This window comes from Helobdella robusta, assembly GCF_000326865.2.
Source record: "Helobdella robusta unplaced genomic scaffold HELROscaffold_21, whole genome shotgun sequence".
NCBI lineage: Eukaryota > Metazoa > Annelida > Clitellata > Rhynchobdellida > Glossiphoniidae > Helobdella > Helobdella robusta.
Window position 1 is genome coordinate 2811276 of NW_008704124.1, and position 15336 is coordinate 2826611.

At 35.8% G+C, this 15336-nt stretch overlaps 2 protein-coding genes across 2 annotated transcripts; one reads left to right on the forward strand and one right to left on the reverse strand.

Annotated features, from left to right (window-relative positions):
• Positions 1 to 7398: 7398 nt before the first annotated feature.
• HELRODRAFT_171809 (hypothetical protein) lies at positions 7399 to 11509 on the forward strand (the record flags this gene model as incomplete). Its single annotated transcript, XM_009018477.1, has 4 exons — positions 7399 to 7459; positions 9651 to 9984; positions 10171 to 10645; positions 11393 to 11509. The coding sequence occupies 4 exons, from the start codon at positions 7399 to 7401 to the stop codon at positions 11507 to 11509; spliced, it is 987 nt and encodes a 328-aa protein (XP_009016725.1).
• Positions 11510 to 11859: 350 nt separating this feature from the next.
• Positions 11860 to 13803, reverse strand: HELRODRAFT_171810 (hypothetical protein; the record flags this gene model as incomplete). Its single annotated transcript, XM_009018478.1, has 3 exons — positions 11860 to 12083; positions 12481 to 12607; positions 13738 to 13803. The coding sequence occupies 3 exons, from the start codon at positions 13801 to 13803 to the stop codon at positions 11860 to 11862; spliced, it is 417 nt and encodes a 138-aa protein (XP_009016726.1).
• Between the last annotated feature and the right edge of the window lie 1533 nt (positions 13804 to 15336).

A 15336-nucleotide genomic window follows, 5' to 3' on the forward strand; every position in this document is an offset into this window, starting at 1 on the left:
ATTATCATTTTCATGGCATCATCATCACCATCTTCTTCTTCTTCAACATCATCATCTTCAACACCGATGTCACAATGACAATCGATAGATGATGCATCAGATTATTTAGATTCATTGAAGCACCAACTCGCATGTCTTAACCTTCAACGTCGTCAATAAAAACTCCAAAAATAACTTCCTACAAAAACACAGAAACATACCAAAATAATAACAGCACTAACAACACAACAACAACACAACAACAACATCACAACGACGACGACAACAACAAAAACAACAACACAACAACACAACAACAACATCAACACAACAACAACATCACAACGACGACGACGACAACAACAACAAAAACACAACAACAACAACAAAACAACAACATCACAATGACACAGCGACCAGACACGGCGACCAGACAAATACAAATCCTCGGGAAAGGGTGACCAAGAATCATTTGCCATGGGCCTCCAAATTTAAGGGTCTTCTAACACTGGGTTAAATTGGTCTCAAAAAAAGATGATGACTTTTTTTCTGTTGTTTATTTTTAGACATGTTAGCATGAGAACCTCGGGATATGATGTTATCTGACCCGGGTCTCAAAATGGTCATACAGGCCTTGCATAGGTATACACACAAATACTTCACACATGCAAATACTCCACACACATACACAACTACTTGACAGATATTACGAATGATATAACGCTTTTAAACATAATAAGGTGTGTAGCACATTACATAACAACAGCACAACCCACCGTTCATTTACTGATAACAATACAATTAATACATCCAAAGTTATAAAGTTTTATAAAATTTTGATGAAAACGTTTCAGTGAATAAATAAATTTATAAAAGTCAAAATCAGTTATTTTTGGGCAGTGGAATATTGGTCAGAACAAATATAATTTCGGTATCTGGTTGTCAGCTAACATGTTTCATCTCATTCTAGATTCAAACGTCCAAAAATCACTGAGGTACTTCGAACATACAAGTTCGTGTAATTACTATCAATAGGTTCCATGATCCGCTTATGAAAAAGTTTACAAACAGCTGCAAACATCTGGATACTATAATAAGTTTGGTTGGTTGGTGCGACGAGCAACCTGAAGAATGGAACTGAAACTAATCATTTATTAACACATTTAATAACAACATACAAATGATAACAATTTGATTGCTAATTTTTTGTCAATTCACCTAAATGTGATGAATTGTAGAAGAATGCATTGATAGATCTGCATTGATAAACTGTAAAAGCGTTCACAACTTTTGTAGAATTTTGAAGGTAATTTCTAATGCTGTTTATTGGCAGAACAACAATTTCCCATTAAAAATTAAATTTTTAAACGTTCAAAAAGAAATAAACGTTTTTTATTAATAAAAAAACGTTATAACGAAAGATAATATAAACATGGATCCATAGACAAATGAAAAAAATAAAATAACAAACTGGTTGTATGTACTCGAGTTATGGCTTCCACCAGTTTTTTTCTTTTTTTATTTATTAATAAATTTTTTTTTATCCCAAAACTAGGCAATTTTTTCTAAATAATTTTTTGCTAAAAATTTTTGCTAACAAAATTTTAAAGTAAAGTTTGAAAATATTTCATTAGTATTAAATTATTTTGCATTTTGCGTATTTCGTGATAAACATAATAATGTTTTGTTTGTTTGCAAAAATTAAATTTTAAGAAACTTTCAAACAAAATATTTTTTTAAAGAATAAAGAAAGTCAACAAAGAACTCCAACATAAAATTATCAATAGCACGGTCACGTCATTCTACTCTCTTTATGACAACGTACGTAACTGCTATTAGATTTTTATTTAAAAAATTCTTTAAAATGACGAATACGTCAACTTTTATAATTAAATTTAACCTGCGCAAATCAGTTTCATTGCGACATTTTATCTATTTTATTTTTTTATTTCTGTTAAATTAGTCGTGAGATGCAATTTTTTTTATTTAGAACAATTTCCTTCAAATTGAATATGTCACACTAATTCAGGTAATGCTTCTCTAATGCGGGTTACGCCATTTCCGATATGTATTTATGTTATTGTCTTTGTTGGCTTCCTTTTTAGTTCATATTCGTAGGATCGCGTGGAAGAAAATTTTGGCGTGTTGCAAAGTTTGAAACATTAAACTTCCCTCAATTAATCCGTCAGCTAAGTCGTTCTCACAGTGTCATTTTTTCCAAGAAGTGGAAAATTGTTGGAGAAGAGAGAATACATATATGAAAAATTTGAGAATTTGGGAGAGCTATAAACAAATATAATACGGTTAAAGTCCCAAACAGTGTGATCCTGAAAAGCGGACGGCTAAGAGTAGCTGACAGTGTTTATGCCCGGCACGCAACTGATTTGCATGTTAGATGCCTCCGATACTTGCTGTTTTTTCAATGTGGCCCTTGGAGATATTGAACATAAGCAAATAACATGAAGATATCAACCAACGGATAATTTATTGAGTATCATAAATAGATAATGGCCATGGTACATAACAACATGGGACGTGAAAACAAGAGACCCCTTGAGCAAATCCCATTAGTACCTAACAATCACTTGATTATCTGCGAAGCAATTCAACGAATAAATTGAAACTCTGCGCGTCTTTGAAAGCGTACAAAGTCGCCAAAAATGTAAAACTTGCAATTTTCAGCTCTTAATGTATTCACTGTTTTATAGCGAATTGGTTGTTTTGAAACCGACAGTTTTTGCGATTGAACTACGTATTGGCACATACGACGGTTTCATAACATTGATGTTCACGATGATCATGCCTGTAATGAAGATGTTGTAGATGCTGATGTTCCAACAATGATGAGATTCTTCCCAGCTTTTAGAACTAGGCTCACAAAGACATTGATTCTTTCAATAAAGTTTGAAATATATAGCTCACGACAATTTTGCCGATTATGCAGTGGTTGTTATTGAGAATGCACTCTGCATGGTGCATGGTGTTTGACCTACTTCCTTCGTTCAGATAATTGAATTGTCACCGTTCAGAAATTTGTGCAGTGTGACGATAGTTGTTGTAGTCACTCGTCAAACCAATCCTCACCATATCTCCTCTGATGGTTCATATGAAATAAAATGGTCCAGAGGCGTGCCAGCATAAATCAACTATTTGTCGTCATGTCTCTCTTTGGTCGTTCTTTTTATTTCAGTCATTTCTCAGTCGCGTTGTCAGTGTTTACCTATTGAACTGTTAGCATATTCTTTGTCAATATAAGCCTATTGAATGAATGTTGCATGATGCACTAATCGATGGGTCCATCGATTAATCGGTGCATACAAGAAAGTAGGTGCACTTTACTGCACGGGCATGTGTGTGTGGGTGCTTGCAACACAAGCCAGATCATGTTTGTTTGTATGTGTTGGTAGTTGCTGTTTGTTTGTTTGTATGTATGTGTGTGTGTATGTGTGTGTGACTGTCAATATACTTGCCGATTCAAAGTGACTTTAATGTATTAAGCTTATATTAAAGCTTGAAACAGGCAGTCCTACCTCAGCCTGGTCGTTCCTTCGTTGCGACGATTGCTTGCTCAGTTTGTGATGAAATGTTTCTACGAAATTTTTTTCCAAACTGTTGAATTGCCTATTCATAACTTAAAAAATTCAATTTATTCATAAAGTAGGACATGGCTGTTTGAATTGAGCAGGCTCGTACAGTTGCGCTGCACATTGTACGCTACATATTACACTCCATGTGCCTACGTTGTACGTGAAAGCGCGTGCGTGTTTCTATTAAAATGTATTCAAATTAAATTTCCAACGCAACTTCCACGGACCGTAGAATGTTGTTGCGTGGTACTACGCAGTGATATATCGTGCATGCAGAATGTACACTGACATAGAGATTACATTGGTGCGTGCAGGTAGCAGCATTTCTAAACGTTCCCAACTGTCTCCACGGCTAATGCTTCAATATTTATGAGCAGAACAATGTGAAGAATAATTACATGGCATTCAGTGAAACTATTTACAATATTGTTGTTATTGTTGTTTTATTATTTCTCACTTCTATTGGTGTGTTTCGAAAGAAGTGCCACTGACGAACCACGGTAAGAAAATGAACTGATCAATCAATGCAACTGTCCTTAAATTATAATTCTTCAAATATTGAAAAAAAATCATTAATAAAAATAAAAAATAAATTTCAAGAAACAAAATGCAGACCAGCAAACATCCAACAATCAAACTTTGTTCAACTATGCAAACTTGCAAACCTCAATACAATTATCCAACTGAAATTTCAAACTAAACTTAAAAAACATTCAAACAAACTCATTAAAAGTGCAAACAATGAGATAAAAAAAAAGTCAAATAGACAAAAAAACTATCAGTAGATAGTTAAAAAAAATTATCGACAAGTTGCAGGATTTGAAGTGCACGAAACGACAAACCATAAACGAACGTGCGTCGGCAACAAACGTTTAAAAAATTTAAAAAACGAACGAACGAACAAACCAACAAACAAACAAACATGAAGCAGACTTTGTTTGTGAAAAAGAAACGCCGACCAAGACACCACGTAGCTCGAAGAGACACTCAGCTGGAGAGCGCAAGAGGAGCAGGGAATTTTGAAATATGCCAGACTCGCATAGGAGGATTACAACGAGGCAGATGTTTTATTAGCACACATAACGCATGCAGTTTTATTCTGGAGACAACTGAATGCTTCAAGTGGGCGACATTTATTACCTGGCATCATCCAAGCATCAGCAGCCATCTATCTATCCGTCCATCCATCCATCCATCCGTCCATCCATCCATCCATCCATCCGTCCATCCATCCATCCATCCATCCATCCATCCATCCTTCCATCCATCCGTCCATCCATCCTTCCATCATCCATCCATCCATTCATCCATCCATCCATCCATCCATTCATCCATCCATCCATCCATCCATTCATCCATCCATCCATCCATTCATCCATCCATCCATCCATTCATCCATCCATCCATCCATCCATCCATCCATCCATCGGTAGCACTAACTGATAAGATCCAGGAGCCTGCTTAATTTCTTTAACGTGGTTGTTTAAAGAATGAAATCTGCAAACAATCCAACACCATCAACATTCCGTCAATAAAAACTGAAGCCGGAACTGGGGTTGTGGTTTGTAGGGATGTGCGTGTTTCGTGCCGTCATCACTTAAACATTTTCACACAGTCGTCCAACCCCTGAGCACTTGGCATCGTAAATGCAAATCATGAAAATATGTTTAATTTGTAATTTAATTGATTGAATGAATGGATTAATTTAAATTGAACTCGACTGACCGACTAATTGATTCTCACCGAGCACTGCTTTCAATTTGTGCGAATATTCATCAGTCTCAGCGGGCCGTTGCTGCGAAACCGAAGGAAGCCATGAATGATTATGAAGAATGCAGGCAGACGCACATACAGTGGAATTAATCACGGAGAATTTAAAGAAAGAATCATTATGATTAATGGCTGGACAACTTCTCATTGCCATGCAAACAAATGCTGCCTGCGTGCACATCACTGATACATTAGTGGCACTGCTGTGAAAATGTTCGCCAGCCAGTAAGCCGTGCTCGTGCCAGACGAACATCCGCACAAGCAGAGCACCACTTAACATTGAATTACAATTCATTTGACGCTTTGGTAAATCATGCTTGTACAACAACGAAGATATGAAATAATAACAAACATTTAACTAACCTAAAAGATGCTCGTAACAACGCATGTCCGTAAATAAAAATGAACAAGGCGAAAGATGGTCCAGATTAACTCTAATTAGTGTGCGGTAGTCTTAGGCATGAAGGGGGATGAACAAATTGGAGCAACATGAATAAGGATGGTCTGTAGCAGTTCACAGTGGAGATGAAAATATTTCAATTGCAGAATACGACAGACAGGCATCTGGGAATTCAATAAAAAATATTCAAATATTTGAACTGGCAAGATTGGCAGAAAATGAAAAAAGTTTTAAAAATATTGGACATCTCCATGCAAAAAGACAAAAAAGTTGTTTATGAAAGGAACCTGAAACAATAATTAAAGAACTGAAAAATTGCTGCTATGGTATCGCCTTGCATTTAAAAAACATCAGTCAAATTTATAAGCACCTTAAATCGAGTTTGCCGATGGCATTATGAAGTTTTGTTGCATCCAGTCTCAAAATTCAAAATTGTTCAACAGAAGTTTGTAACAATTTCACGTTAAACTTAAAACTTCGATGAGGCGTGAGGCGAGGACTATGGCTGTCCACAAAAAGCGTTACATCAATCAGAAGACATCGAACACAATTTCAAAAAGATGTATTCCTTCTTAACAAAATAATTCAAATTCGTTTGAAGTCGACGGACAGCCTCCCGTCCTGTTGCATGGTCAGCTGGCTTGAAGGCAAAATAATCTGCGCAGGCTATCAAGCAACTTACGCAATAAATATCTTACAACGTGTAACGATATTTACCACTGCTTTTGAAAGTTGTTGAAAAGCTGATAATTAATTATTTATTTGAAACAACTTTTTAAAACGTTATACTGCCTGCAAATTTTACCAAATCTTAATGTAAAATGCAAGTTGACTTGCAGATATTTGAGCTATCTAATAAATGAAAATTTTGAACACAATAAAAATACGTAGCAACAAAAAATAACACGAAGAGATATCACCTTCCATCATCAAACTCACCGCAAGGCTTCCATGCAGCAATGCGAAGAATAAAAATTTAATTAGAACGAAACAAGACACAACTCACAGCAAAGAAACGTAACAGGACAATCACAGCACAAAATGATGAGCAGTGCAGAGCTTTGTTACCCACCAACTAAATTCAAAACACATCAACAAAACCCCCCATCACCCAACCTATGCAGCAAGCGATGAAGCACACGTAAACAACATATTAAGGAAGCTAATTAGCACAAGCCTACAACTCTATCCTGCAACTCTCAAACATCGCAACAACGTGACCACACGCCACACACACAACACTCACCTAGCTTATTATATGGCAGTCTATACGTCAACAGCACTGTGCACAAATCATCAGAAAAGCGTTAAACGGTAATGCACCAGCACATGCAAACGCATCAACACACCAACACATCACGCTAGCACTTTCATGGAGAGCACCAAAACAACACATCAACACACCAACACATCAACACATAAACACAGCAACACACTAACACATCAACACAACGAACAACGCACCGAAGACAGCACGCCAACACGCAATCACACAGCCACCAGCGTCAACGTAATGAGAGGCGTTAAATGAGAAAAATCGCGCGGAACATGTTTCCTCCTGACGATGAAAGCCAACAAAATATGAAGACGTCCCGATGTTTGAGCATGTTTGTGCACCTCATAAATGCAGTTGACTAACAGGGGGGATTTGTGTCAGCCGTGATGGAGTCTTCACGTGAGTTGGATTGTCTCGGCTGTGGAGGATGCACTGGCAAATGTGCAAGTTGTTCGTTCGCCACCACCGCCACTACTACCACCACCACCACTACTATCCGAGTGAAGTGTCGTGTTCGATGCTTACTGAAACTTCCACCGATACTCAAATGTTTATAATTAAACATAACGTCAGACAATGCATGCCTCAAAACTATTCTCTCCTCATCTTTTTAAACGTTTCTTCTGCAATCCAAAGCAGTCTGCCTCCTCAACATCGAATGCAAGCCTTCTTGATTAATGTATTTATTTATATTTGTTTTTTTTTATTATTATCTTTTTTTTTATTTTACAAGGTTTAATACATTATTTGACTTATAAGGACATTAATTATTTTAAATTTATTCAGTAGGTTTAATTAATTTATTGTTTTCGTCTTCGTCTTTGTTTAACGTAATAATAATAAAACGGTTACCAGGCATTTTCTCAATCTAGCCACACGAAATACAGACAGGGCGATGCCTAAGCACTTTAACAACTAACCACACACAATCAGACCCATCAGATCGTCAGATCGACAACACCCACACACACACATGTGTACGTACGCCTACAAGTGAGATAAAAACACATATGTACAATAGCACACACTATGCACATACGCATACACACAAACACACACATTTACACACACACACACATACTTGCAGCAAGAGTATAGAAAAGATGATGATGATGATGATGATGCTTGAATTGTGTCGGAAGGACATCATTGTGTGCATTGTTCAGTGCTCATTACAACGTATCACAAGATGATTGAAGAGCACTATTGTATCCACTGATGATGATGATGAAGTTGATGATGATGAAGATGATGATAATGTGGATAACGGCAGCTTCAAAATATTGTTAAAATAAATAAAACATTTAACATTTAATTTTAGAAAGCTTAGTTTTCAGAACTATTTAGTTCGAGATTGCAAGTCTATATACAGAGGTTTCAAGATTTTTTTTGTCTGCAAGTGAAATAAAAAACATATTCATCCAAGAAAAGTGCGAGGAACATGTAACTGATTCTTCTTAATTTTCATGATTCAAGCAAGCAGCCTTCAACATACACACACAACATATGACTCGTTACAATACTTAACAGTTTTCGTATGGAATCAGTCGGCACGGCTTAAAGTTCCTTATTCTTTTACTGTTTCTAAGCTCTATAGCCTGGCTGCTAGATCTTTCATGTCCGCTCGTTTTTTAGTACAAAAGTCACTTGCAAACTTATAACAGCAATTTTACCAATTTGACTCTAGAAGAAAGTTGAAGTGCTGTCTTCCAAGAAGCATCGGATGATTTTTATTTTATCTGCAAGCCAAACATTCCATCTATCCTTAAGTCTAACCCAAAGTCCAACCCTCTTTTCTACGCTGCTCTCTGGCACAAGATCGTTGCTGGTTTTGTAAAATGTACAAAAATCTACCGGAAACTAATTTTATCTGGCTTGCTCCAAAGTACTGAAAAGATGCCCACCTTGCACATGCAGACTATGAGGGGCAGGTGTGAGATATTGAAACAATTTTTAGAAAATAAAAATTATAACCGTTGCATTGGAAATTATGTTTTTACGATTTTGAATTTTAAAAAGCGGCATCTTAAATTATAAAAACAAAAAAGGCTTCAAACTGATTCTACGGAAAACTAATTTGAAATTTTTGATTTAAATTATGCTTGAAAATGCATTTAAAACAAAAAATTGAGTGTATAAAGTATAGTCAGAAAATTGTTTTAAAGATCAATTAAATCATGAAACTCTTTAAAAAAAATCATCATAAGCTAGAAGAAAAAACCATAATAAGTTGAAATTTTGTGTGGACGAATGGTGAAGCAAGTCTTTAAGTGGAAGGGCGATTGATTACCAGACAACTGAATGAACTATATGAATGAACTGCCAACAAATAAATAATTCAAGTTTTATATGAAAATATTCCTGTGTAACTTGGAAAATAACATTATATCGTGTTTTTATCAAATCTCATCATCATCATTGTCGTCGTAGTCGTCATCATCATTGCAGATGCCGTATTGTCAACATTTATTATTATTGCCACCAGAACGTACTTAAAAGATCGTTATAGTCTTTTTATGCACATGATATTTATTACGGTCATCATCGTCATCGTCGTCGTCATCATCATCTTCAACATCATCGTCATCATCATCAACACCACTACCATCACCATCATCACCATCGTCATCAACATTAGACCTTCCAGCACTCCATCAGCTCCCGACAGTGACCATCAAAGCAAGGATGGGCCAGCGTGTCAACATCAGCCTCTACGACTTCGCCTACTACAGCTCCACCGTCAACTACACCACCAAGAAAACTCTTCTCGACATCAAAATGCTCCAACAACAATATCAACAACAAAAAATGGCGGGCATGGATTTGCATTTAAAAATAAGCAACAACAACATTAACAACAAAAACATTAAAAAAGACAACGATGAAAACAAGAAAAGAGACACTAATTTGATACAATTAGAATTACTGAGGCAGCCAACAAGTTACGCCCATCTTCCACCGCAAAACAGAAAGTATCAACAACAGCAACAACATCAACAACAACAACAGCATCAATATCATCAACAAGAACACCACCAACAACAAAATCAGCCACAGCGTCGTCATTATTACCGCTACGAACACCAACAATTAAGAGACGGACAATATGACAAACAACACTATCACAAACATAAACAACAAACAAAACGTGAACGCAGGTCAAACGACAACAACGTCATCATCGTCAGCAACAACAACCGCAACAACAATAACATGTACTTCAATAGCACATTCAATTTTTCCAACGATAATAATCAACTAGCAGACACAAAAGTCAACAGCAAACTTGCAACAGAGATAAAAATTAAAAAATTAAAAATTTACAACAACATCGGCAACGATAAAACAGAACAGTTGTACAGCAAAACAAATAAGGGAACAATGCATCGACCACATACTAATTCCGAACGTAGATCATCATATCATTTCAAACGTTTTGTTCATCCAAACAAGATATCAAATCAACATCAACAGCAACAGCAACAACAACAGCAGAAGCAACTACAACAACAACTACAGCAAGTTGGATCGTGTAGAAGCTACGGCTACATTTTAGACGTTTCGACAGGTCGCAAGGAGGAGCTGAAGAACTGCAAGAGGCGACTGACGAATGTGATGACGTCACATGGTCATGTGATTAAATTCATAATAAACTGGTTATCGGTGAATGAGGAACCACAAGATAGATATATCATCAAGTTTGAAGGTTCGTTGGATGATTGATTGGTCGCTGGTTGGTTGGTTGGTTAATATACTGGTTGGTTGGTTGGTTGATTGACTTGTTGGTTGATATACTGGTTGGTCGGTTGGTTGACAGATTAACTGTCAGTTGTAGTTTAATCAGTTGATTGGTTTGGCTGACCAATCGATTGATTGATTTGTCAGTTTGACGGATTGATTTCGTGAAGTTTTCTTCTATCGAACCCAACAACCAACTCCTTCTTCTTTACAAACTCCTTGTATTCTACTCTCCTTAGCTTCAAACCACACACGTAGACAACACATTCGGTTGAAAATTACTTCCATGATGACGCAACAAAATTAAATATTTTAAAAATGACTTTTGGAAATTTTATTCACGATTTAAATAACAAACTTCCATCAAATTAAACAAAATATGTATCAAAAAAGTATCCTGCCAAAATTTACTTATGAATGAATAAATAAATAAATATTATTTAATAAAATAAAACATACATTTATTAATAAATAACTATGAAGCAAGCAATTAGAAACAGTTTTGTTTACATCTGTGAAATGTAAGAAATGGCGGACCCAACTGAATGATGGTCCTGCTGCCGTACAAGGAGCAACTGTGGATGTTTCCCTGGAAGAAGCATCAACGTCCATCAATCAATCGACCAACAATATAATGAACAGATTACGTACAACTTATGCATGCGGTTCATTCATTTGCTCTTCATAGAGAAATATTTATCTTGCGGAAAATGTCTCAGGACGGCGTCAGAAATAATAAAAGCAAATGAAAACAAATAGTCGCGAAGTAAGGAAATCTCTTTAGAAATAAACAAAAGCGTATGATGAAACGTTCCGATGTTGAATAATAGATTAATGACGTCTTCCACGCTTATATTTCCTTCATTGTAATTAAGAATGCCAGCAGAACAATAACATGCTGGACCATTCATCAAATTAAATACACTCATCATTTATTCTCAACATGATTATGACATCAATGCTTCAAGTTCTGCGCCGTCGTTGTTGTTGTCATGTTTGTTATGGATGATGTTGTTGTTGTAGTTGTTGTCATGTTTTTTGTCATATTTGTTGTTGCTGTTGTTGTTGTTGCCATGTGTGTTGTGATTGTTGTTGTTGTTGTTTCAATGTCAATGTCTCCGGCCAAGAGTATTAGGATCAGGCATGCGGTCGGCGGCATATCTGCCCACGGCGAAAACCCGACTAGTTTTTGTTGTTGTTGATCTCTGATCTCTGAGCGGTTTGTTCCAAGACCATCCGGTCTCCAATTGCGCTAGGGAGAGGCTGAGAGCACTGCAACTGTATTGTTGTTGGTGGTGGTGGATCAACCAGCTAATTGGCAATTGGCTAATTGCTGGGATCGTTGTTGTCATGTTTGTTGTGATTTTTGTTGGTCGTGGTGTCTTTTTGTTGTTGATAATGCCGAGTAGCTATTACATTGTGGGTGGTTGTGGTGGTTGTTGAGGTGCTGTTGGAGCAGCACAAAAGTTGAGTAGCAGAGACAGTTTAACGTTGTTGACGAAAACATTTGCCCAGTTGTTTTTGCTACATTGTTTTTTATTTGCATCATACAATGCGATGTTTGCCAAAAGACATCACTCAACATAACACCATCTCATATGACATCACTGCAATTGACATCAACCTAACACAAACAACACCAATCTGTATTGCATCAACGTGCATGAATGTCATCACTTCACATCATATGGATATATTTTCGCGAAAGCACACAAAGATAGCGTACATACCTTTCAAGTGCATTATCTTCAAAGAGTTCGGACACGGTTTGAGCGTTTGAACTGACACTAATACTGCAATAGAAGGCGCTCTTTTAAACTGGACAGACATGCAAGCATTGCCGAGTTGTTGTTGTTGCTAGTGTAATGTTGCTAGTGCTGTGTTGTTAGTGTTGGGTTGTTAGTGTTATTTTGAATCTGTTCATGTCATAATGCTGCTGTTGTTGTTTTGTTGATCTTTAAAGTTAATAATGTTGATTGTGCTGTCGTAAGTGAATTAAATATTAATTATGTTGATGTTGTTGAGTTGGTAATTGTATGGTTTCACGGAGATTCAGATTGCTGTTTAAACTGTTCATGAATATCTGTGGATGCATTTTCTGAGTTGATTATTATTTCATTGTTTGCCAATATATGTGAATATTTCAGTGGTTGTTTCAATAACTTTCTTACTTATTGACAGCAGCTACTTAATTCTTTCAGGTTCTTGGTTTCAAATGAGATCGATGAAAATAATAATTTTTAAATAATTAATCCACTTGAATCGGAGCGAGCAAAAAATTAACAAAATTACTGAAATCATCTTGGAACAGCGGACAATAGGTTTGTAATGTTTTTTTATCACTATTTCGAAGTTGAAAAACTGGACTAGCAAGATTGCCAATCAGCTGGTTGATCCAAGTTCGTTTCTGCAATTCTGACCATTCATTCTAACGTTTCAAACTTGTGTTTACAAAATTTTTCTCACTCCTACTATAGAGAGAATTAGAATTGAACACCAACTTCAAAAGCAATTCAATCGTTCATAATATTCTATTAAGGAAAAATATACATACACATACTATTAAATATTTTTCTTAGACATACTTTATTTATTTTAATTTTGTTTACACCCAATTAGTTTCATTCAATGTTAGCTTATGAGAAAGAGGTAGGCAGACTTCACTCAAGATTTTATTTCACATTTTTTTGCATCGTGCGCTAAAATTTGAAGCTATTAAAATTGTACGCTCCATTGAATTTGGCATTTTTATGGCTGGTTGGATGAAATCTTTTTGTGCTCACTGCTCCAACCACACTGGATGAAAGATATCATTCATAACAACATTCATTTTTAAAGCAATTAACCACTCGTTTGGTATTTATTTTGTATTCATTTTGTAGACTACCAAGATTTTATTTTTCAAAAATAAATGTCAAATATGTTACGACCATAAGAAATATTTTTACATCATAATAAATAATTTTTATCACACACACCACACACACCCACAGAGAGAGAGAGAGAGAGAGAGAGAGAGAGAGAGAGAGAGAGAGAGAGAAACTAACGCACATATTCTTAATTTTTTTTATGTTCTATTGTTCCACGAGGCTTTTTAATATTTTTCACTCGAACGAAAAAATTTTATCCAACTGTTTCAATTTTTACTAAATCCGCTACAACATTTTCTGTTTGTATTTTTGATCAACTGCGATATTTTGGAAGGTGTTCAATAATTATTTTTGTAGTTGCGTATTAGTATGACTTTACTGCTACTATTACTAATAATAATTTTTTATTAGATTATATGTTATTCTCATTCTTGTAGGCGCATTTTCGATTCTCTCAAAAAATCGAGATGGGTGTTGCTGCGACGAGCGTTCAGAAATTATGTTGATTGACTTGGGTTAGAAAATTTTGTTGCTGCTGCTGCAGGTTCTTGTTGCTGTCTCTGCAACCATCTCGAGCAAAATATAAAGAAGTTATAACTGGCCTTAAGGAGGTGCATCTAAAGTTGCATCTCTTTTTGCAATGTTGTTGTATTTGAGTCCAAATCCAACCGTTCCATTCAGTTTGCCATTCTTGACTTCACTCAGCACATACTAAAAAATTAACAACAAAAATCTCTCTATTGGCATTTTCCTGGACTTATCCAAAGCCTTCAATGTCATCGATCACAAAATACTCCTATCCAAACTAAATCATTACGGAGTAAGAGGCACAGCTCACAACTGGATGAGAAGCTATTTTTCATCACGGACACAATATGTTTCCATGGACAACATCATTTCAAAGCCTGCTCCTATTCATCACGACGTACCACAAGGCTCCATACTTGGACCTTTTCTATTTTCTATCTACATAAATGATCTCTGCTCTGCAATCTTTTGCCCTCAACCAAATGCATACCGCTCGCAGACGATACCAACCTTCATTTCATTTCCAACAACCTACCTGACTGCTCTGAACTTATCAATTTCGAACTCCAAAAATACTCTACTTGGTTATGCGTAAACAAACTGAACATAAATTATTTTAAATGTGCATACATTATCAGAAAAATCAACACTCATGGCATCTTTTGCAGAATCAAATATAAAATTTCTCTCTCTGCGCCCTTTTCATATATCTACCTACGGTGGCCACCACAAGACATGCTGTCTTATTTGGTTTCCTCGTATTCAACATCATAACTTTTATTCACTAATTTGATACGTCGTTGAGTATAAACTTTGAAAATGAAATGAAAATAAAATATTTATTTATTTATGTATTTATAAAATTTCTACGCGAAATTAGTTATTGTCTTGTATTTTATTGGATTAAAAAAATGTTGCAATTAAGGTGAGTTTCGCAAATTTTGTTTTCATAGATTAGAGGTTGTTACTAAAAATTATTTAATGTTTGTTGTATGTGGCGATGAGACATGTTTGCACAGCTTGGTGATCATTACAGTTTTACTCTCAATGAAACGAAATGTTAAAAAATATTGTTGAAACATTTTCTTAGAAATGTTAATTTGTAGGTTGGAATTTTTGGTTTATTAAAGCGTGTTGACAGAGAGAGTTTCAAAGGAGTTGTTTGCGTGATGTTGTAATTTTTTAATG